Below are 25,610 nucleotides of genomic sequence, written 5' to 3'. Positions count from 1 at the left end.
TCATCTTTAAACAACCAAATCTTGCATGTTTGAAATTTTAAAGCATTCCTTTTTGATCAAACTGCACATTTTTCCAGTCTTTCTACTCCCATTTTGCTCTGGATCTTCATTGTAAACCGGACTAAAACATGCCAGTAACAACTGTGTCACAATATGAATGCTATGCTATTTTGAAATTTACTCTACGAAGTTATTTTAAAATTTAGCCTCACTTACAGGCTCAGAACATATTTACAGATTCTTTCAGAGTATAACATACATGACCTCTGATCTCATTTCTTTTCTTTTTTTAAATTTTTATTTATCTTCTTTTTATTTTTTTCTGGTCCTGCTCTCTCCAGCCCCGCTTGCTCTGGCCTTATTTTATTTATTTTTGCTCTCTTCAGACACACCAGAAGAGGGCATCAGATCCCATAACAGATGGTTGTGAGCTACCATGTGGTTGCTGGGAACTGAACTCAGCACCCCTGGAAGAGCAGCTGGTGCTCCTAACCACTGAGCCATCTCTCCAGCCCCCTCTGGTCTCATTTCTAACAGTATCCTTTCCATCTGGAAATTGTCGGTACAGCTTGCTGCTCACATTTTAGCAGCATCATGTCTTCTGACTGTTCACTGGAACTGAGTTCTAACTGAAGCACCGAAGGCCTTAGCTAGCTTGCTTCTCCAGACTTCCTTCTACAAAGCCCTTCTAGAGGCTTAAGAACCACCTCTGAGGTATCAGCAACGTAATGGCCCTGGCTACGTGGTACTGACTTCTTACAGCAGTCACATATGTGTCACTGTGGTGAAGTACCTGACACGAACAGCTTACAAGGGTGAGGGGCTTGTTCTGGCTCAGGTGGTCAGCCTGGTCATTTAGCTCATGTTTCTATGTCTGGAATGAGGCAGAGCACCTTAGTGGCAGGAGCATTTGCCAAGGCCATCATTTCATGATAAGATGGGGGGGGGGCACAGGGAATGAAAGGAGAGAGACATACAGAAACAGACCACAGTAAGAATAGCCTGGAGGACACAATCCCAAGTGACTTACCTCTTCCATTTTACAACTTGCAAATAGTTCCATTATAAAAGATACTTTGGTCAAAGTCCTCCAGTTACTTTCCCCAGAGCCCATCAAGTTGCAAACAAACCCCTAATGCATGAGAGTATGTGGAAGCTATTCTATCCCAACCAGCATCAGGTGGAAAGTCAGGCCCTCTAGAGGAACAGAACCCATAAAATAAACATATAGTACAAGAGGAGTTATTCGATTGGCTTATATGATATGGGTTAAGCTGGACAAACAGTGGCTGTCTTCACCCTGGAGATATAATAACCTAGTTACTTCTCAGTTCATGAGGCTGGAGCTCCCAGTCTGCTACTGGATACTTATAGAATTTCTGGAGAGACAGTCGAGGCACATTGGAAGGCCAAAGAAGCTGGATTCCCATGTTAGAAAAGAGCGAGAACAGGAACACCACGGTAGACGCACCATGAGCCAGGGCAAAGCCAGGACGGCCAAAAGGCAAGTTTTCCCTTTGAGCTATGTCTAGGCCGTGCCAAAGGCACCCACTTGAGGAGAGGATCTACCAGTATGAGTTAAGCCTTCTAGGAAACACCCTTCCAGTCCCACTCAGAGTCTGCTTCACAGTTGATTCCACATCCAATTAAACTGATAACCAAGATTGACATTCCTAGTGAATAAACAAATATCAATAGGTTAATAAAATATTAGAAATAAAATAAGATGAGATATTATGTTTGGTAAAAGCTACATTTCACAGATTTATAGGGTAAAAAAAAAAAAAGCTATGCCCAAAAGAATACAAGTAACACTTCATTTTATAAACTTTAGAATCTGCTAGTACTAATGATAATAGAAGTCAGGACCAACGTGGCTCAACATGTAAAGGTGCTTGATGATGCAGAATGATGGCATGAGTTTGATCCCTGCAACCCGCAGGAAGTTGGATGGAGAGAAACACCAAAGTTGTCCAACTTTCACAGACACACTGTGACAGATATATGTGCACGCGCGCGCACACACATACACAAACACACACATACACAAACACACACACTAATAAGGAAGATCAAGACTACAGAAATGTTCTATATATGGATTTGGATGATGGTCACATAGGTGTAACCATTTTCAGAATTCACTGAACTGTATAGTAAGCAGTGTTTCCAGCCTGGTGTAGTGGTACATGCTAATGATCTCAGCACACATGAAACTGAGGCTGGAGGACCATTCAAGGTCATCCTGGGTCCATCTCAAGAAGAAAAAATATACTCATTTTAATACATATAAAAATTACCTTGATAAAAGATTAATGTAAATCTTAAGGCTATTTATTCATTGTTTATATACATATGTAGATCTCTAAAAGTCTGCATGGATTAGTGTTAAGACTATCAATGCAGCTTCTAGATACTACTTTTGCATCATACTGGTACATTTTTAAAGATTATGTAATAAAGTTACAACTTCCTATATAAAGGAAAACTGCTTTAGAGTGATTGAGACATTAAAACTTTCTGACACTCTTACTTCCCTTTTTTGTTATAACATTTCAGCATTAAATAAGTATAACAAAAAAATCCTCTCAATAGCTCAATTTTCTTAAGCTTGATAATATAATTTAAGTATAGGAAACCCTACATAATTGAAGTTCAATTCTGTTAGATAGTTCTTATTCATGTTAACCACTGGTTGAATTTAAGATTCCATGAGCAGGAATTTGGGTTGTTTCTATGGAGATGTGTATTTCCATTCCCATTCTGAACACCCTAATTCCTACAGAATTCTAAGCGTCACATAAGAGCTGTCCTTTCAACTCTTCCCTGTGTTGCTCTAGGGTTATCAGAGGGAGAGAGACTTTCTGACAATATTAATAATGAGTTGACTTCTAGATAAATGATATTAACCTTAAAAATAAAATTTAAAATCACTGATACACTATTTCATGTTAATATATAGATTCTCTGTGTATCGTACCTTTTCCTAATTCATATTTTTAAAGATCTATTTATATATTATATGTAGGTACACTGTAGATGTCTTTAGACACTCCAGAAGAGGGCGCCAGATCTCGTTACGGATGGTTGTGAGCCACCATGTGGGTGCTGGGAATTGAACTCAGGATCTCTGGAAGAACAGTCAGAGCTCTTAATCACTAAGCCATCTCTCCGGCCCCCCAATTCATATTTTTTAACTGTGCTAGGACTCAGACCTCATCCTTCCCCACACACAAGCTGTCTACTGAACTACCCAATACTGGCATGATAAACTTACAAATCTATAACAAAATTAAATGATAAGATCTTGATTGTCTTGCTTGCCTTTGTTTTTCTTTATTTTGAGATAGAGTCTCACTACGAACTTGATTGTAGCCCAGGCTGGCTGTGACCTCAGCCTTCTGCCTCTGCCTTCTCGGCGCTGGGATTATAGATGTCTGCCGTGACTGGTGACTTTTTTTTTAAACTAAAAAGCTTTCTTATTCCTGGGATCAGAATTTATTGTATCCCCATGATTTTCTTGTATTAAAGAGGCTGATCAGTTTGAGTTTTATATGAGTTTTCTATTTATAAATACTTATGATTCTGAATGGCTCTGCTCTGCTCTGAACAGGAACGAGTTCAAAAGACCTTTCCTCATCCTATTGATAAATGGGCAATTGCTGATGCACAGTCTGCCATAGAGAAACGAAAACGAAGAAATCCTCTTTTACTACCTGTGGACAAAATCCACCCTTCCTTGAAGGTAATAAAAGATTAGACACTGGTGGAATTCTTCATAATAAGTAATATTTTTATAATATTAATATATATAGTATTAATGGTCTGTTTGTATATGTGTTATGTACATTGTAATATGTATATGAATTAAAATGGGGAGAGGGGTGTATGTCAGTGATAAGCTTTACCTGAGTGATACCCTGGGATACCCTAGCTTGCTATCCACCCATCTCAATATGAGGAACTGTGTCACAGGGACACAGTGTTAGGAAGGTTGAGAACCACTGCCATAGGACAAAAGTGACAGCTGATCCTGGTATTCCTCATATTGTGGTGACCCCCAACCATAAAATTATTGTTGTAGCTACTTCTTGGCTGTAATTTTGCTATCGTTAGGAATTGTAGGGCAAATGTCTGCCCTCTGATGGTCTTAGGAGATCCTATGAAAGGATCGTTTGACACCCCTCCCCCGCAAGGGTCACAGCACAGGTTAAGAACCACTGTCCTGTGACAGCCATATATTGAGATATTCTGCGTTTAAATTTTTGTTTATGAGTAAAATTGTAAGAATAATTTTTCTTTCAGTGCTGAAGTGTAATCTCAGGGCCTTGCTCTTGTCAGGCAACTGCTTCTCAGCGAGGCCACCTAAGCTCGTAAGAAGGGGTTTTAAGCATTTAACTGATCCTTGACAGTGCTTTTGTTTTGAAATTGAATTATTACTTTTTTTTAAACAGGAAGTTTTGGGGTATAAAGTGGACTACCATGTATCCCTCTATATTGTGGCTGTATTGGAGTATATCTCAGCAGATATTTTGAAATTGGCTGGTAATTACGTCTTTAATATTCGACATTATGAAATATCTCAGCAAGATATTAAAGTGTCCATGTGTGCAGATAAGGTAAGTGTTAAAAGGTAGTAACTCTATATGCCATTTGTTTTCTCTTTTAAAATTAGCGGTGATGAAGGTAGTTTCTTTTCTAAGGTTATCAGAACTTTTATATTTTAAATTCCCACATTTCACATAGAGTAAAAGCTAATACTAGAAATACAACATAAATAGTCCCTAGAAATACAACATATATAGTCCCTAGAAATACAACATAAATAGTCCCTAGAAATANAACATAAATAGTCCCTAGAAATACAACATAAATAGTCCCTAGAAATACAACATAAATAGTCCCTTTTGTGGTCCTAGGGATGAGAACCGGGCTCTGCGTATGCCTGACAGGCACTTTGCCGCTTTTATCCATGTTATTTATTTGGGAATTGTTTTCACACACACACACACACACACACACACACACACACACACATACACACACACAGTGCACCTGTGGAGGTTGGTGACACCTCTCAGGCATCCTGACTCCATCTACCAGGGAGCAGGGGACCAAGCTTGGTGACACATACCTTTACTTGCTCAGGCATCTCCCTGGCTCTGCTTATTTGAGACAGATTTCACTGAGTAGCGCAGGTTGGCCTTGAACTCACTGTATAGCTGCGACCAGCCTTAAAATCCTCCTAATTTAGGCTCTAACATGCTACAATTACCAGCATGTACCGTCATACTGTGTCTCAGGTTCTTAGTACATGAAGATACTAGGTTATTGCTTCTTTTTTTTAAATGGAGGACTCCCTTCCTTTGTTGTTCTTCTAGTTTTTAAGGATTATTTATTTATTTTATATATATGAGTACACTGTAGCTGTCTTCAGACACACCAGAAGAGGGCACCTGATCACTTTATAGATGGTTGTGAGCCACCATGTGGTTGCTGGGAATTGAACTCAGGACCTCTGGAAGAACAGTCAGGGTTCCTAACCACTGAGCCATCTCTCCAGCCCTGGTTATTGCTTTTCGTTTTAAAGTCATTGTCTCACTATGCATCCCCAGCAGGCCTGAAACTTGCTTTGTAGGCCAGGCTGGTCTTGAATTCATAGAAGTTCCCCTGCCTTTGCCTCCCAAGTATTGGGCTTAAAAGGGTGTGCATTCATACCATGCTGTAATTAGTAAATTTTGTAGTTCCTGATACTGGAATACAGAAAATTACTGGTTTTGCAGAATATGGTATTTCTAGAGTTGAGCATCATGGCAGGGAGGAGAGTTCTCCGTTTCCATCAGGAGGCTTTGTATACAGGAGGGTTGAGGTGGCGGGATCTATCCAATCAGCTGGAGAAAGGTTGTTTTAAGTAATGTTTATTTTATTCAGTTTTTTCCCTTTCCTGCTTTTTAATGACAGGGTATCACTGTATAACTCCAGCTGCCTAGGCTGGTGTCGGTCATGAGATCCTCCTGCCTCTGGAGTGCTGGGATTTCTAGACATGAGCCATCACACACGCCTGAGTCTTTTATTTTTAAAAAGGGAACAGACAGAGTTGCTTCTGGTGTTTTAAATATTAGTAACTTTGAAGACCGAGCTTTGCTATCTACGACAGTTAGGTAGGACCTGGGCAGAGACAGCTCAAAACAAAGCTACTGCCCTCCGGCCACTCTTCCGATTACAGACTCATCCTTCTTCCTGTTCCTAAGGACTGCTTGAGGAACAGTCGGTCTTCCATTCCTTCTTTCCTCTTCCTCCCCTTGCTCTTTGTCCTCCTCCTATTTCTCACCGTCTACTGAGCACTGTTGGAAGAACTTGGTCCTGAACAAGGGAAGCTCGGCACTGGAAAAGACAGCAGAAGTCCCCGTGTTAAAGGGCTGTGTGCTGGTGGGAGATGGAAATGTCGCAGACAGGTAACTTAGGACAGTGTGACATAAACGGTGTACCAGTGGATCCAGTGGACAACACCTGGCCTAGTACACACTGGGGGCTGTCAGCTTGGCCGCACATGAGACTCACTAGGAAGTTTTAGAGAACACTGGTGTTTGCAGAGCTTTAAATAGCCTGGGTTAGACTCCCAAGCCACGGTGTTATTTGGAAAAACATTTTTTTTAACTGTAGTTGAAATCTATTACTCTGTACTTTAATTTAAAAACTGAGTTTTTTCGCTTTCATTTCATTGTAGAAATTTGTCATTTTTATATTGACTTCTAAAGTCAAGCTTACATACTTTTTATTACTTTGAAAGTGACTTAAGCTGATAGAAAAGGTAGAAGAACAGTATAAAGTATCCCATTGCATTCTGAGTGATTTTGAGAGTAAAGTACCAGCATAGGATGTTCTGCTGACAAGAACAGTCCCTGTGGGATGGTAGTGAGGCTGTCGGAGCCCAGCACTGACTACCACATGGCCGCTCCTTGACTTTACCTGCCCTCCGTGACAGTTTTAGTGCTAACTTTTTCAGTCTGTTGTCACCCTGCTTACTCCAGTTTGCAGACATATGAATTCCTTAGGACTTTTCTAATTGAGATACTCTTTGGTTTTTGATTTCTTCAACTCATGCTATGGATTTATCTATCAGCATAACTCAAATTTAACCACAGTAATTTGCATATTGTTTTTAAAGTTATCACGATCAAGATACTTTAGAAAATTGAATTCTGGCATTCATTTTAGTTATCCTATTCAGCTTTTGAAAGTATAGATACGTTTGAGAAACTTAAATTGCCCAATAAAAGTATCTTAAAAGAGTAATATAAGGATTAAGATTTTGTTTGTTTGTTTGTTTGTTTTGGCTTTTTTAGAGACAGGGTTTCTCTGTGTAGCCCTGGCTGTCCTGGAACTCACTATGTAGACCAGGCTGGCCTCGAACTCAGAGATCCACCTGCTTCTGCCTCCCAAGTGCTTAAAGGTGTGTGCCACCACTGCCTGGCTAAGGAATAGGATTTTAAACAAATTAAAGACTTCCATCTAGGTTTAAAACATACCACTTTCCTTGTTTTACCTTGTGTTCACTTCAAGATCAGGATGTACATGAAGAGCCAGCCAAAAACTGGGTATGATAGTGCACGCCTGTAATATTAGCTAGCACTCAGGGGCCATAGACAGAAGGATTGCTGCAAGTGAGGACAACCTAGAGTCCACAGCCAGGTCTCAGCTGGCTCCAGGCTGCATGTTAGTACTCTGTTTCAGAACGATACAACAGCAGCAACCCGAGAACCCACAAAAGCAAGGTGGTAACTGTTGCAGACTCACTTGAAACTGCTCATTTCTACTCTGGTAGCAAAAATAGCCATAAACAAATGAGCATGGGCTGTGTGCCAGTAAACTTCATGAAAATAGAGAGTGGGCAGGATTTGGCATGTGTACCGTGGTTTGCTGATCCCGGTTTCAGACTTCCTTTTCACAGTCTCTTGTTTGTCACAAGAGACAGTCATGTGCTTAGCTAAACATGCAGATAACTGTATTCGTGATTCTGGCGATGAGAATGAGTTAATGAGAGTGTTTGACATAGAATGATCTATAAATCTAAACGGATCCCAAGAGCTCATAGGCTATATGTTTAATAACCATGTGAGAAATCAGTTGATTTCTAAAGATGTTTAATTTTCTAGACAAAAAAAAAAGAAAACATATTTTTTACATTTAAAAATAAAAGTAGTAGTTGACTGTTACAAAGTGTTATGCACATCAGATTACTGAGAACAATCACATCACAGGAAAGAATATAGAACTCTACTTTAATCGTAACTGTCACTACTAAGGAAAGGGTTTATACCCCGAGAGTGGGACATATGCTAAGGGAGGTTGCTGCTTCAGATGGGAGAGAGGGAGGGGTGCTTCTCTGGGGAAGTTTAACTTGTTAGCCTAATGGTAGGAACTGGGTTATCTGTCTTTTTCTCCCATGGTAATATTGTGTCTGTTTCAACCCCCCTCCTCCTGCCGTCTCCCTCTCCCCCTCCCTCTCTGACCATCCATCCATCATTTATTTGCAGTACTAGGAATTGAGCCAGCACACACTAAGCAAGCTCTGCAGCAGAGTCACATCGCTGGCCCTTTTTCTTTTATTTTGATAGAAGATCTAACTGAAATTCCCGAGTTAGCTTCATGCTTGTCTTGGCAGTCGCTGAGTTGGATTGTTGTCGTGCCCAGCTTGACTTTGCTTATTTGTTCTTGTTTTGAACATGACTTCAGAAATGGTTTGTGTTGTTCTTGATTGTTTGTTTATTTGGGTTTTTTTGTTTTTGTTTTGTTTTTTGCTTTTTGTTTTTGTTTGTTTGTTTTTTCTTTTTTTAAATTTTATTTAATCATTTTTTTATACTCAAGATTTTATCTCCCTCCCGGTCCACCCTCTGATTGTTCCACATCCCATAACTCTCCCCTGCCTCCACGAGGATGTCCCAACCCTTCCAACCCCCAGGCCTCTTCACTCTCTCTGGTCTCCAGTCTCTTGAGAGTTAGGTGTATCTTCTCTGACTGAATCCAGACCCAGCAGTCCTCTGTTGTATATGTGTTAGGGGCCTCATATCTGCTGGTGTATGCAGCCTAGTTGGTGGNCCAAANTTTGAGGGATCTCAGGGGTGCAGGTTACTTGAGATTACTGGTCCTCCTATAGGCTTGCCCTCCTCCTCAGCTCCTTCCAGCTTTTCTCTAATTCAACCACAAGGGTCACCAGCTGATGGGTGTAAATATCTGCATTTGACTCTTTCAGCTGCTTGTTGGGTCTTTCAGAGGGCAGTCATGATAGATCCCTTTTTGTGAACTCCCCATAGCTTCAGTAATAGTGTCAAGCCTTGGGACCCTCCTTTTGAGCTGGATCTCACTTTGGACCTATCACTGGACCTTCTTTTCTTCAGGCTCCTCTCCATTTCCATCCCTGTAATTCTTTCAGACAGGAACAATTATGGATTAGAGTTTTTTACTGTGGGATGGAAGCCCCCTCTCTAACTTGATGCTCTGTCTTTCTTTTTTTTTTTTTTTTAAATTATTATTTTCTTTATTTACATTTCAAATGCTATCCCGAAAGTTTCCCATACCCCTCCCCCCACCTCTGTTCCCCTACCCACCCACTCCCACTACTTGGCCCAGGCCTTGCCTTGTGCTAGGTCATATGGAGTTTGGAAGACCAAGGAGCCTCTATTCCCACTGATGGCCGATTAGGTCATCTTCTGCTACAAATGCAGCTAGAAACACAAACCCAGGGGGTACTGGTTAGTTCCTGTTGTTGTTCCACCTACAGGGTTGCAGCCCCCTTCAGGTACTTGGGTACTTTCTCTAGTTCCTCCATTGGGGACCCTGTGTTCCATCCAGTAGCTGGCTGTGATCATCCATTTCGGTGTTTACCAGGCACTGGCATAGCCTCACAAGAGGCCACAATATCAGGGTCCCTTCAGCAGTATCTTGCCGGCATGAGCATTAGTATCTAGGTTTGGTGGCCGATGATGGGATGGACTCCCGAATGGGGTCCTCTCTGGATAGTCCATCCCTTCATCCCAGCTCCAAACTTTGTCGCTGTACCTATAATTTTTCATGGGGGTTATGTTCCTCATTCTAAGGAGGAATGAAGTATCCACAAATGTTCATCCTTCTTGATTTTCTTCTGTTTTCCATAATGTGTCTTGGATATTCCAAGTTTCTGGGCTAATATCCGCTTATCAGTGAGTACATATCTAGTGACTTCTTTTGTGATTGGGTTACCTCACTAAGGATGATATCCTCCAAATACATCCATTTGCCCAAGAATTTCATAAATTCATTGTTTTTTATGGCTGAGTAGTACTCCATTGTGTAAATGTACCACAGTAGCCAACATCAAAGTAAATGGAGAGAAACTCGAAGCAATTGCACTAAAATCAGGGACTAGACAAGGCTGCCCACTTTCTCCCTACCTATTCAATATAGTACTTGAAGTCCTAGCCAGAGCAATCCGACAACAAAAGGAGATCAAGGGGATACAAATTGGTAAGGAAGAAGTCAAATTATCGTTATTTGCAGATGATATGATGGTATACATAAGTGACCCTAAAAAGTCCACCAGAGAACTCCTAAACCTGATAAACAGCTTCAGTGCAGTAGCTGGATATAAAGTTTTTGTTTGTTTTGAGACAGGGTTTCGTTCCTGGCTATCCTGGAACTCACTTCACAGATCTGGTTGGCCTAGAACTCAGACATCTGCCTGCATGCCTCCCAAGCGCTGGGATCAAAGGCGCGTGTCTTTATTGCTTAGCTATTGTGCTGTGTTTTTAGCTCCTGCAGTCATCGGGCCTTGAGAATCTATTCCCACTCTAATAGCTTGTAACATTTACACATATACAAACCCTTTAAGCAAACACTTTTTTTTTGTGCATTTTTTTTAATCCTTAGACAGCTATTGTCTAATTAGGGAAGACATGAACAGAAATATCAGTGTAAATTGGGCAGTTCTGTGGTGCAAGCAAGCCTTCATGGTAAGCCCACATCAGTCTTTCTTCTTTTTACATTGATCCTTTCAAGGATAGTATTTTGTGACATTAACAGAAACCTGAGAAAAGGAATAATATAACACAATACCACACTCCTAGGTTTAAATGTTAAAGGGGCCATGCAGGTATTGAGTAGAAGATAGAAGATTGCTGGTAAGCAGTGGGAGTCAGGGAGACTCTGAAATCTGTGTGAGGTTTTCACTTGCACTAAAGTGATGCGGGGAGGAGCGGGGATTTACTGTGTGAGGAAGATAGTTTATACAGGAATACAGGGAAGTGAGCAGACTGAGGAGGACGTATGAGTCAAGTGGCGCAGGACTGGGGAGTGATACGAGGGTGTTGGCAAGTTGGTGATGGTAAGTTGAAAGCAGTGACAAATTTTACAGATCTAAAAATCTCACATTAAAAAATCTAGACTTAGCCGGGCGTGGTGGCGCACACCTTTAATCCCAGCACTCAGGAGGCAGAGGCAGGTGGATTTCTGAGTTCGAGGCCAGCCTGGTCTACACAGTGAGCTCCAGGACAGCCAGGGCTACACAGAGAAACCCTGTCTCAAAGAAGCCAAAAAAAAAAAAAAAAAAAATCTAGACTTGAGACTTTGTTCAAAAAGAAAATACTTGGTATTGAACAGCAAACTTTGGTGTTTGGTGATGTGCCTTCCAGTTTGCCCTGGTCTTGGTTGTTTCTTATATAAGAAACACTACCCAGCACCTGCCTGACCCCTTTAACATTTAAATAGGAGTTAAGTATTGTGCTAGATTATATTAGTCCTTCTCAGTTTTCTGTTAATGTTACAAAACACCTTGAGAAGATGAATGTAAAAAGAAGAAAGGCTGATGTGGACCCCGTCTTTGCTTGCTTTTACCTGGTACTTTGGACTGTGGTCAGAGAACAAGGCAAAGTGAGCTGCTTGATGTACGGTGGCCAGGACACAAGATGAGAGAGCAGGGGGTGAGGTCCAGTTCCCACGTCCGCCATACTATGCCAGTCATTTTTTCCCCAAGACCCTGCCTCTCAAAGAGTCCATACGTCCCAACAGTTTCATGGCTAGGGACCAGGTCTATAACACATGGCCTTTGGGAGCCATGCCATTTGTTTTTAAGGGTTATGAATGTTTAGCCTGTATGTATGTAAGAACATGTAGTGCCCACAGAAGTCACAGAGTATTAGATCTCTCAAGTAGCAAAGCACAACAAAACCAGATGGAAAAACTAAGCTGAAACAAAAAGCAGTATAGCAGTGGAGGTGAGTGGGGAGAACTGAGAAGCTGTAAACGCTCCTGAGTGACAGCCATGAAGGGCAAGAAGGCGGGTTCTTTATTTATTGCTGTAATTCACCAAGACTTGGTACAGTTTCTGGTGACAGGCAGATGTTTTACTAAATGAATGAATGAGTGAATGAATGAATGTTATCTTTTATCATAATTTTCTCTCATCTGACAGGACTTTCTTTTCAAGGATATACCTTTCTTCTTTCCACCTGAACTCTTTGATTTTTATATGTAATTCATGTGGAGGTTGGAGAACAACCTGTGAGGTTCGCTCTCTTCTTCCCCCATGTGAGTTTGGAGACGCATTGTCAGGCTTGGCCACCAGCAGCCTGCTGAGCCATCCTGCCAGCTCTTTTCCCTTTTTAAAAAAAACAAAATATATTTATTTTTATGTGTGTGAGTATATTACCTGCTTGTATGTATGAGCTTGGTACCTGCAAAGTTCAAAAGATGGCTTTAGATTCCCTGGACCTGCACCTTGATTGTTTACACCTCCGACCCTATCAGGAGCCCCAGCTCCTCCCTCCCATTCCTTCAGGTGTCCCCAATGCATCCCCTCCCCCACTCACATCTTTCCTGAACCCTTTTTTAAAAATAACTTTATTTATATGTGTGTGTATACCTATATCAGTTTCTGTGCACCATGTGTAGACAGGAACCCAGAGTGTCTACATGCGTCAGATCCTTTGGAGCTGGTGTTAGAGGGGTTGTGAGCCGCTTGGTGTTGGCGCTGGGGACTGAACCTGGGTCCTCTGCAAAAACAGGGAGCCTTCTTAACCCCGAGCCTTCCTAACCCTGAGCCTTTGTGGTTTTGGTTTTGTTTTTGTTTTGTTGAGACAGGGTTTCTCTATGCAACCCTGGCTGTCCTGGAACTCACTTTGTAGACCTGGCTGGCCTTGAACTCAGAAACCACCTGCCTCTGTCTCCCACAACCTGGGATTAAAGATGTGTGCCACTACTGCCTAGCCTACCAAGCCATTTTATAGCCCTTTCCTGAACTTTCAGCAATACGTTTCAATCAGTTTTAAATGTATAATTAACTAGGTCCAATTAAAAAAAAAAACTATTGAAGTATATAGTCACCTTGTTGCCATTGCTTTTGGTTTATGAATGGTCTTACTTATTGACTGACACTTGCACATGGATGCACAGGTGTGCATACATACATATGCACAAAGTACTAATGACCAGAAAATGTTTGTTTAGTACACATGTGATGCAGTGTTGCATGAGGGTGCTGTGCTTTAGAAAGCTCCACACTGTCACAGGCCACCTGCCTGTGTAATGAGTCTTCCTTTTTCCTTACCACACCCTGCTGCTTACTGCCTTCTTTTGGGTAACACATCAAGTAATAGTGGATACCAGTTATTTGCTAGATATCATCAATCCTTGTATTAGTTGGGTTTTACATACAAATAATATGACTATCATAAAAACAAATACTTGCCTGTAATCACAGGCCTAGGTATTAGAACTATAATCTTTGGTTTATATTGTTCTTCCCTAAAAGTGTGCTCCTTTTGCTTTTAGATACACCTGTGTATAGGGATATGTAAACATTATATATACATATGCACATGAACATATATATATATATATATATATATATATATATATATATATATATATACACACACACAAACACACACACATTCCAGAAATAATGACTTTACTATAGCCAGTTGAACATTTCTCATCCTGACTTTTCCATAGATTTCCTAATATAAATCTGTGTGTCCAGTGTACATTTCTTATTGCTTAATAATATTTTAGTTGCAAGTACTTTGAGACAGCTTTGCAAAAGGAAGGAAAGTAACTATATATTCGTGATTTGTAATTTCCAGGTTTTGATGGACATGTTTGATCAGGATGATGATATAGGCTTGGTTTCTCTCTGTGAAGATGAACCTTGTTCTTCTGGTGAGCTAAACTATTATGACCTTGTCAGGACTGAAATTGCAGAAGAAAGACAGTATCTACGGGAGCTGAATATGATCATTAAAGTGTTCCGGGAAGCCTTTCTCTTGGACAGAAAGTTGTTCAAGCCTTCTGTAAGTACTTTGGGTACTTTAATTCTGTGTATATCCCTCAAGCAAATAGCAGGGTAAAAATCATATTAGTGTGTTATTTACCCCACAACTATATAAAAGTATACATATCTGAGGTTTAAAACCATCCAAATTGTTATACAGATAAAAGTGCAGTGTCAGGAGGCTCAAGAGGAGGGATTTTCATTGGAGTGATATTTCACAGTAACAGTCTAGTCAGATGTTAGGAGACTTAGTCATTCATCTGGAATGACAAAGAAAATGGTCTAGAAAGGCATGTGCCCCCTGCCTTCTGCTGGGTGCTTTAAGGCAACAAGCTTTTACAGTGGACAGTTAACAATGTTATGGGGTGTTGTGATAGTGGTGATGTTTTGTTTGTTTTTGAGACTGTGTAGCCCTGACTGACCTGGAACTTACTCTGTAGTCCAGACTGACTTTGAACTCACAGAGATCCACCTGCTTCTGCCTTGTTAGTGCTGGGGTTAAAGGTGTGTGCCACCAAGCTCAACTAACTGGAGATTTTGTTTTAATTTAAAAAATTATTTATTTTATGCGTAAGAGTGTTTTGGCTGCATGTGTGTCTGTGCACCACACATGTGCACACATGTACTACAGAGGAAAGACGAGGACGCTGAGTGCCCTGAACTGGAGGTCTAAGTGGTTGTGAGCTGCCATGTAGGTGCTGGGAAATGAACCTGACCCTCCAGAAAAGCATCTGGTTCTTTTCAGCACTGGGCCATTTCTCCAGGCCCAGCAGCAGGAAGTGGACATGAGAACATTTTATAAGAACCCCAAGAGAAGAATCAAAAGCAATGGTCTTCTGTTTGCAGACAGGATGGTGATGGGCTGAGTGGCCTAGATTCAAACTGCCTTGGCCCTCTTTCCCCCTTAGCATCTAAAGCCAGTCCCTGAGGTGTGGATCCTCATGCCTGTAGACCCAGAATCCAGGATTCAGAGGCAGGAGGACTGGCAGTTGCTGGCCTACCTAGACTACAGAGTGAAATACTGTCTCAAAGTAAACCAAGGAAGACCAGGTCAACCCTATGAAATCCAGCTACAGAAACACAGGGGTTTTTCTTTCTTTTCTTTAGCAATGGCTTGGTTTTCTCTAAGTATGTTTGACCTATATTTTAAAAATATTTAGTCTTGAGCTTAACTATTTTATGCCTCCTAGGTTCTTTGGTTTTCTTAAATAAAGACTTATTTTTATTTATATGAGTACACTGTAGCTGTCTTCAGACACACACCAGAAGAGTGCATGTTAATATATAGACCCTCTGTATTTTGTACCTTTTCCTAATTCATATTTTTCTTATAAGATTTATTTTTTAGCTGGGCAGTGGTGGCACACGCCTTTAATCCCAGCACTTGGAAGGCAGAGGCAGGTAGATTTCTGAGTTCGAGGCCAGCCCGGTCTACAAAGTGAGTTCCAGGACAGCCAGGACTACACAGAGAAACCCTGGCTCAAAAAACAAAAAACAAAAAAACAACAAAAAAAAAGATTTATTTTTATATTTTATGTGTGTAATCATACGGTGGCTCTCTTCAGATACACCAGAAGAGGACATCGGATCCCATTACAGATGGTTGTGAGCCACCGTGTGGTTGCTGGGAATTGAACTCAGGACCTCTGGAAGAGTAGTCAGTGCTCTTAACCACTGAGCCATCTCTCCAGCCTGCCTCGTAGGTTCTTTTCCACGGTAACTTACACAAATAACCAGGCACAACTGTCTGAATGCTTCAGGACTCACAGCTCTCACTCTTTTCCATAAGAATGATTCAAATGATAATTTAAGATATTTTATTTGACCTTGACTTGTTTTGCATGAATTTTTAGTTTAATAATGTTGCTAACTCCTGCTAGATATGCCTAACTGCAGTCAGGATTTTTTTAAGTATCATTCAATTTTGTTTAACATACATAAATGTGACACAGCTAGAGCAGATGTTGTCTCTGCCTTTCCAGTGTAAAGTAGTGATGAGTTAAATTCATTATCACACTTAAGCTTGAATTTGAGTTCTATTACACTGTAAACTGGTTTTCTGTGACAGTATGAAGAATAAAAGGAGCAAATGTAATTGGTTAATGTCATCATCTTCTTTGCCTTTCCTGTATCCCACCAGTTCCTTTTCATTGGATTAACAGAGATTTAATAGTTTCTATTATACTGAAGGATCAAAGAAAGAACATTTTATCTCCATCTCTTTATCTACTATAAACTTTTTTTCCCACATAGAATATACTGTAAACTCCATCTCTGTATGTACTATAAACTTTTTTCCCACATAGAATATACTGTAAACTATTAAGTTAAAGACCATCTAAGGTCAGAGAATAGTTCTTTTCAAATGTTGGAAATGAATAAATGAGCTAAAATTGATCTCAGTTACAAGAAATGTAGCCATGGGCAAATTCTCTGGCGCCTTGGTACCTCTGTTCTCATTTGTGATACAGGGCTGTGAGGGCACCCGTCTAGTAAGCAAGTATGATGCTGGGGCTGTAGAGATGCTAGGAGCACTTGCCTTGCCATCCCTGGTATCACCAAATAAGCAAATCAATAGAATTTAAAAAGAAATCCATGTCAAGGGGTTATATTGATGTGGGAAACATTGTCAGAGGTTAATTGTCATGAGCATCTTAATCCTAATCTATGATCATTCATCTAGCATGTTGTAAAAGGAAAAGAAAGCTGCTCTTTCTTGTCCAACTCAGTAAACTGTTATGATATATGTGTCTCCCCCGACTCCTACTCACTAAGTCATTCTTCAGGGAGTAACCTCAGAGTAGCCTCTCAAGTAATTTAATCCTGATATTACCCAGCTAGACGTTGCGTCCCATCCTGTAGCTGAAGGGCTCAGTAGGCTAGAATTGAAGTTCCTGTGACCTCCTCCTTGAGTTCAGTTGATTTGCCGAGGTGGCTCACAGAACTCAGGGACATACTTAAGTTGACTGGTTTGTTAAGGAATTATGGGATACAAGTCAGCTGCAGCAAAGGGAAGGATGGGCAGGTATGAGAGAACTTCCATGTTTGTCTGGAGAAACCACATGTGCCTGGCAACTCCACGTATGCACAACTCAGAAGCTCATCCACCTGTTCAGGAGTCTGGAGAACTTGGACTACTACATTCTTCTACCCTACTCCAGAAGTCAGTGATCAGAGAGACCATTCCATCCCTTTAATCCTCACCCTTAGTAACTGTTAGCATAAACTCAGGAGGGGAATCCCCAGGGTTTTAGGAACTCCATCAAAAGAACCCCAGGACAAAGGCCAAACATACTCATGTTACATGATTAAAGCCAAGATTCAACATGTAGGTTGGTCATGTTTCATAGCCTATTATATTCCCATTACAAGATACTGGGATTGTAGTTAACAATAGTCTGGATAGTAAATAATATGATCTGTGTCTACAGTGCTAATGACTTAACCTAAACATAACAGTAATTCAAGCATTGCAATTTTATGACATCTTTAGTTCCCTTCAAAATCTAGAATGTGAGCAATAAATTGAACAACCAAATTATATCTAGGAGTTATTTTCATTCTGATCCTAGCTATTGTCATTAGCTTACACTTTAAGACCTTCATTTTTTTCAACATCTTAGCCAATTTCAAAACACACAAATGCTAGAATTATTTTATAGAGAGAAATGTTTATGATGTTTATAGTATAAGATTTGAGGATTGTGAATTCAAGCTATCTAGAATTTATATTTCCTAGTTTATTTACTATCTCTAAGAGATTCTTTGTATTCATGATTGACTTTTACAGTGCATACACACACACACACACACACACACACACACACACACACACACACAGGTTAGAGGTCAGCCTGTGGGGACCTCCTTCACTGTCTGTGTTCAGGGATGGGACTCAGATGACTATGCTCAATGGCCATTGCCTGCTAAGCCGTCTGACGAACCCCTGACTTTTGCGACAAGTTCTGTCTGTGACCCTGGAACTCATTTATTCTGCTAGGCTGACTGGCTCATGAGCAGCAGGATCACCTGACTCTGTCCCTCCACCCCAGGGTCACAGATGCACACCAACCCATCTGGCTTTCACTGAATGCTGGGCTCTGAACTCAGGTCGCCTTCTGCAGTACACAGTCATTGGCTCAGATGCCTCAGCCTGCTTCCATATCATGTAGTAACGTGTCAGCATGATTCTCAACCTTATATGTCTTAACTGTTTTTTTTTTTTCTTTTTTAGGAAATTGAAAAGATTTTCAGTAACATTTCAGATATACATGAACTGACTGTGAAACTTTTAGGTTTAATTGAAGACACAGTAGAGATGACAGATGAGAGCAGTCCTCACCCATTAGCTGGCAGCTGTTTTGAAGACTTAGCAGAGGTAAGTATATAAGGCCACGTTAAACTGTCATTCAAGTCCTAAAAATTGTATCAAGAAATTTCATAACTTTTTTGTGAAATTTAAAGGTACTGCTGACTACTATAAAAAAAAATGCTACAGTTATACTGCCTGTAGCTTTCGTAGTACCTTGTGTTTGCAGCTTTGAACTCACCGCCGATGTTCCAGCCTCTTGGGTAGCTAAGATGCAAGAGTGTTCTGATGCCCAGCTACTGAGAGTTCTTTTGTAGTGTCCTTATGCTAGCATTTAGTGTAAAAGCTCATATACAAAAGTAATAATATGTAGGAATTACTTAATACTAAGTACATTTAAGGTAAAGGAAATAATTTGTTCATATTCTCTAGCTTTTGGGGAATTTAGACTTCATTTTTAAAAGTCAAAAGGTTGCTTTCAAAGTAAAATTTCATTTTGTTCTTTTAAATTATAAAAGTGATATATATTTAAAAATTGTTCAAAATTAAATATAAAGATGACCACTATAATATAAAATTTGTCCTTTTATTAATATTGTTTATTTTATATGTATGGGTGTTTTGCCTGCATGTGTGGCTGTGCACCACATACATGCAGTACCCATGGAGAACAGAAGAGGGCGTTGGATCCCCTGATACTGGCAGTACAGATAGTGTGAGCTGCAATGTGGGTAATGAGACTTGAACCCCAGTCTTCTGGAAGAGCAGCTAATCCTCCTGACCACTAAGCTGTCTCTCCAGGCTCTTACATTTATCCTTGTATAAATATTCTCTGTGCATTTTTATAGAGCTACGTGCATATTTACAAGAATAATGTTCTCTTGTTTTATGTTTTTCATTTTATCATATTTTCCACATTAGTAAATATATATTATTTATATATCGTTATGGACAAGAATATATATTGTTCTTATATTTCCTCTTATAAGTCCTCTTTGGACATCTTCCCATATTTACTGGTCATTTCCTACCTATGGAAATTGGCCTTTTAAAAGTGTTAATTTTACTCAGTGTGATTGGAGGCCAGATGGAGTCCTCCCTGACTGAGCCCGTGCATGTCATCACACTTTCCAAGGAAACGCTGGAGCATCTCCACGCTCACCAGCTCAGTACCTGCAGCTGACACAGGAGCCCGAGCCACCCCTGTCCCCTCCACTAGGCCAGGAGCAGAGCTGACCCAAGTGCCTCTGACCGTTCCACTGAACCCTTCCCCTGGAGTAACAGTGGCAGGGTGGCCTTTTGGGCCATCATCTTACAGATCCTTAAAGATGTGAGCCAGCCATTCTTTATCATGGGCTCCATCAGAATCTTCAAAACGCGTATTTATACATTTTTTAAAGAAGCAGCTATTAAATTTTATTTTAAAACATAAAAAAGTGTTGCTTTTATATCTCTTATACAAAAACCACTGACTTCCATAATTTCTGTCTATATCTTCTGAAAATAGAGATCATTTTTATTATGCCCATTTTGTTACTGAGTATTAGTTTGCTGTTGTTTTTAAACACAGAGTCCTGCTGTGTATCCCATTCTGACCTTGAACATTTAGGCCTCCTGAGCATAGTATTACAGGCCTGAGTCCCAGTGCCTAGTTCAGCCTTTGTTCATAATAACCTATTTTATATTTTGATAGTAACATATGGTCTCATTAATTTGCTATGCCCTAAAAGGTACTTTGCTTCTAAAAATGTTGTATTATTTTTATTTTGAATATATAAGAAAATGACATTTATATGTTGATCACATTTTATTAGATTTATTTATTTGTGTGCATGTGTGTTTTTGCATGGATGCATGCATGCATGTGTATGTGTGTGCATGTGGACACCAGAGAACAATTTGCAAGAGTTGGTTCTCCTTTCTACCCTACAGGTCCCAGGATCCAGTTAAGTTGTTAGGCTTGGTGGCAAACTCCCATGTCAGCTGAACCATTCCACCAACCCCATTGTAATGATTTGTGAATGTGTAATTCAGTAATACCTAAATTCTTAATATTATGTGGTCATAACCACTCTTTATTTCCAAAAATAATTCATCATCCCAAATAAAAACAAAAACTTGCCAATGAACAATAATAGCACCCTCTCCTGATGTTCGTGCATGTCAGAGCATCAGTCCTTCCTTTGAGTGAGTGATGTTCTGACACATGCCCTGCCTAGTTAGGACATCCCTAAGCTGCAGACGTTCTGAAATCCAGCACTCGGGGCCTGTACTAAGTAATTTGGGTTTTCAGGACATTCTGGATTGTTAGACTAGAAAGGCTCAGCCAGTAAGGCCTGTATAAATATTCCAACCCCCCCCAAAACTCTAAAATCTGAAACACTTCTGTTCTTGAATCATTTCTCAGAGGGAATACCCAGCATGTGTCTCGTTTGTTATTCTCACTTTTAAGAATGCTGCTTAATGCTTAGGGTTTTCATGTACTGGGTATATATTTAAGTATGAGAATACTGGCTCATGTGGTACTTATATTTTATGTATTGATGATCTGACATGTTGCTTTTTCATGGGCTGTACTATTTTAACATTCCTAGCAGTGGACAGGGCTTCTCCTTTCTCAGCGTCTGCTAAAACATGTCGGTACATGTTTATTTTCCCCTCCACAAAACAGAACAAAAACCCTTATATTTTTTCTTTAAAAAATGTATTTATTTATGTCTATGTGTAAGCATGTACATCAGTGCAGCACATGCGTACCTGAGGAGACCAGAGGAGGATGTAAAATCCCTTGAGACTGGCAATACAGATGATCATAGCACCATGTGGGTGCTGGGAACTTAGCTTTAGTCCTGGAAGAACAGCTGTTGCTCTTAACTTCTGGGTCATCTTCCAGTCCCTGTTTTGTATTCTGAAGGTACAGAAAGGAAATAAATTTCTGAGATCTAACTAAAGTTTAGGATTATTGATCATTCTTAGATAACTGGAATTTTTATAAATATGAACATTAGTTTAAGCAGTTTCTGTGTTGTTAGTTTACTATGTATTTACTCATAATTTTGGAAACTGTAAATAAGAAAAAGATACTGATTTTGCTTTCTTTTTCTTTTTTTTTTTCCCCCCAAGACAGGGTTTCTCTGTGTAGCCCTGGCTGTTCTGGAACTCACTTTGTAGACCAGGCCAGCCTCGAACTCAGAAATCCACCTGCCTCTGCCTCCCGAGTGTTGGGATTAAAGGTGTGCGCCACCATGCCCGGCTTGATTTTGCTTTCTTTAAGAGTATCATTTAGTAAATTTATTTCAACCTAGGCAAGTTTGCATTTATAGCTTTCTTTACACAAAAATAACTTTAAATGTTCTAAGGATAAAATATGCATCTTAATAGTTGGATACCATAAAATCAATCATTTAGTCTTAAGGCCTGTTACTGCTTATCTGTTGTTTAAGGTCCATGATTAATATTTTAAAAAGTGTATCCCCTGTAACCATAACTGTTGTTTTTCCTGAAAAGTAGAGAAGAGTGATAAGACCTAGTTGGAAACATGAACAGATCATTGCCATTAAGTAATTTGTGTTATATTAGTATAAAATATGTTTTCCTTAAACCTAACACATTACACTTTTTAAAAATAGGAGCAAGCGTTTGATCCCTATGAAACATTATCACAGGACATTCTTGCACCAGAGTTTAATGACCACTTCAGCAAGTTGATGGCCAGACCTGCAGTTGCTCTACATTTTCAGGTAACCTTTTTTTTTTTTTTTTTTTTTTAAAGATTTTTTTTTTTTTTTTTTTTTTTAAATGGCACTGTAGCTGTACAGATGGTTGTAAGCCTTTATGTGGTTGTTGGGAATTGAATTTTGGGACCTCTGCTCACTCAGTTCCTGCTCCCTCCGGCCCAAAGATTTATTTATTATTATACATAAGTACACTGTAGCTGTCTTCAGATACATCAGAAGAGGGCATCAGATCTCATTACGGGTGGTTATGAGCTACCATGTGGTTGCTGGGATTTGAACTCAGGACCTTTGGAAGAGCAATCAGTGCTCTTACCCACTGAGCCATCTTGCCAGCCCTTCAGATAATCTTGAGTTCAGTGTTTTTATTATTTTTATCATGAAATAAGTATTTTATTATCTTTCTAAAGAAAGTGGGAAAAATTTTCATCAGTCCTTCAAAACTGTGTGTGTGTGTGTGTGTGTGTGTGTGTGCGCGTGCGTGCGTGTGTGCGTACGTGCATGCGTGTGTGTGTGTGTGTGTGTGTGTGTGTGTGTGTGTGTGTGTGTGTGTAGGTAGGACACAACTTCAGTTGTTGTCCTTTAGGTGCTGTCCACCGTTTTGTTTGAGACAGTCTCTCACTGGCCTGGAATATACCAAGTAGGCTAGGTTGGCTGGGCAGCAAGTTAGGGACCCACCTCCCAAATACCGGGGCTGTAAACATAGGCCACTGTGCCCAGCTTTCTTCACATGAGTGCTGGGGTCTAACTCGAGTCCTGGTGCTTCCAAGAAAAGCAGCCTCTGTCTTGTTCTTCCAGTCTGTTGTTAATGTGCCTCGTACACGCTTATTGACAATGGACTCCTAACATTCTAGACAGGGATCTATCCGTCAAACTGTTTAAAGGAAGTTTAAGAGATGGCTCAGCTCAAGAGTGCTTGCTGGTGTTGCAGAGAACGGGAGTTCAGTTCCTGGCACCTACGTTGGGTGGCTCAGAACTGTCTGTAACTCCAGCTCCTGGGGACCTGACACCCCTTCTCTGGACTCCATGGGCATCCTCCCTTGCCAAATAAAAAATGAGATCTTCTTTTCAAAGGAGATAAATAGCTTATAAAAGGGTATAAATGTTTCTTAGATGAAAATATGGATAGTGAGAGAGAATTGCAGCCACACTCTACCACCATTAACAGCAAAGGCTTTACTGGCATGGCCGGCCTTGTCTGTGATCAGATCTGTGTGCTCCTAAGGCAAGCGAATATGTCCACAGACTTTACATCACTTAAGCTGTTGTGTCATTTTTCACTGTGCAATCAGATGTCCTCATGCAAGTTTTCAGTTCTTCCTGTGTCCTAACCAAGTTACAGCACTAACAACTACATGGGACAAAACTTACTTGCCGTGTCCAGATATTATTTTAGCTAGGTAGTATTTGTTAGACCCCTTCTTGTCCCTTGGCTCCCATAATGCTCTTTCTCCTAGTTCCTGCCATCTCTGGTTCCTTCTCTTCTCTTCTCTTCTCTTCTCTTCTCTTCTCTTCTCTTCTCTTCTCTTCTCTTCTCTTCTCTGTAAGTTCACTGTGGCTATCTTCAGACACCCCAGAAGAGGGCATCCGATCACATTACAGATAGTTGAGAGCCAGTATGTAGTTGCTGAGATTTGAACTCAGTACCTGCAGAAGAGTAGTCAGTGCTCTTAACCACTGAGCCATCTCTCCAGCCCTCTACCTCTGATTTCTTTTTAGTCTCCCTGAGTGTTGTTTTTCCCAAGTTCTGTCATCAAGTTCTGCTTCAGTGCTCCTGTGCTGGCCTTGGACTTGACCTGCATGTATGTGCTGCTTGTTATGTTTCTAGGCCATAATGCTCATGGTGTGTGTGTGTGTGTGTGTGTGTGTGTGTGTCATACAGAGAGAGAGAGAGAGAGAGAGAGAGAGAGAGAGAGAGAGAGAGAGAGAGAGAGAGAGAGAGTGTGTTCTTAGAGACCCGGGGCCTATCTACTAGGCTAATACTCTACTAAGATGCATTCATAGTCCTCTTTCATTTCTGTGTTTGAGTTAGGGTATAACTATATTGCACAGCACAAGCTGGCCTCAACTTTATAATCTATCTTGACTCCCTGAGTAGCCAGAGTTACAGGTGTGCACAACCACACCTCACTCAAATCTAACGTTTAAATCTGAATGACTGTCTTCTCTCTGCCAATTTTAATGTGAATACCCTTCATTAGCTTCTAATATACTATCCTCAGAAATCTATCAATGTAGAATAAAAATTGCATTTAATTCTTTTGTTTTAAAGATTTATTTATTTATCATATGTAAGTACACTGTAGCTGTTTTCAGACACACCAGAAGAGGGCATCTGATCTCATTACAGATGGTTGTGAGCCACCATGTGGTTGCTCGGATTTGAACTCAGGACCTTCAGAAGAGCAGTCAGTGCTCTTAACCACTGAGCCATCTCTCCAGCCCTTCATTTAATTCTTAAAAGTTTACTTCAAGCTGTGATTTTAAAAGTCAAGTATAATTCATATAAACCATAAAGTAAACATTAACTGGCAGCCTTCATCTAAGAACCTGGCACACAAACACACCAAGAACATAGTTTTTGCTTTGTTTTTATTTTATTAGTAAGTCTGAGCTGTGTTTGCAGCTTAGTGGTATAGCCTTACTTAATGTAATGTATAAAAACCCTGGTTTTGTTTCCTAGGTTAAAAATCAAAACAAAACAAAGAGTTAATAACACCAGGAAGTCTTTTCTGTGAGATTTGAATCTATAGAATCTGGGAAGTGGGTGGGGAGGGGGTTCTAGGGATCAGACCCAGTGCCTTGTACACACCTAGCAAAATTCTACATCATAATTCCTAGGATCTGACTTTGTAAGCTACCACTTCAGGTAACCGTGAAATTAAGACTTAGAGAAGACCATTTTTTTTAGGTCAAATTCATTGTATTGTATTAATTTTAAAGTATCATTCAGTTGAAGTAATGCTTCCTTAAAAAGAAAACAAAATACACTGTAGAAACTGTATAGTGAGATGTCAAGCTTGGTGATTCCAACTCCTGCGTTCTCAGCACACAGGGCGCTGAGGTGAGAGTTCTCAGCACACAGGGCGCTGAGGTGAGAGTTCTCAGCACACAGGGCGCTGAGGTGAGAGATCTCAGCACACGGGACGCTGAGGTGAGAGTTCTCAGCACACAGGGCGCTGAGGTGAGAGTTCTCAGCACACAGGGGCTGAGGTGAGAGTTCTCGGCACACAGGGCGCTGAGGTGAGAGTTCTCGGCACAC

General features: G+C 40.4%; 1 protein-coding gene across 2 annotated transcripts in view; it reads left to right on the top strand.

Moving 5' to 3' along the window:
• The window catches only part of Sos2 (SOS Ras/Rho guanine nucleotide exchange factor 2), an 87,343-nt gene that overhangs the window by 21,668 nt on the left and 40,065 nt on the right, over positions 1 to 25,610 (top strand). For both annotated transcript variants that reach the window (XM_021201768.2, XM_021201767.2), the window contains exons 3-7: positions 3,614 to 3,745; positions 4,455 to 4,619; positions 14,118 to 14,324; positions 18,540 to 18,683; positions 22,244 to 22,354. In XM_021201768.2, coding sequence (XP_021057427.1) covers positions 3,614 to 3,745; positions 4,455 to 4,619; positions 14,118 to 14,324; positions 18,540 to 18,683; positions 22,244 to 22,354 — 759 coding nt within the window. The remainder of the gene's footprint in view (positions 1 to 3,613; positions 3,746 to 4,454; positions 4,620 to 14,117; positions 14,325 to 18,539; positions 18,684 to 22,243; positions 22,355 to 25,610) is intronic.

This window comes from Mus pahari, chromosome 7 (genome assembly GCF_900095145.1).
Source record: "Mus pahari chromosome 7, PAHARI_EIJ_v1.1, whole genome shotgun sequence".
NCBI classification, from domain to species: domain Eukaryota; kingdom Metazoa; phylum Chordata; class Mammalia; order Rodentia; family Muridae; genus Mus; species Mus pahari.
This window is presented reverse-complemented; position numbering and strand designations above follow the sequence as displayed.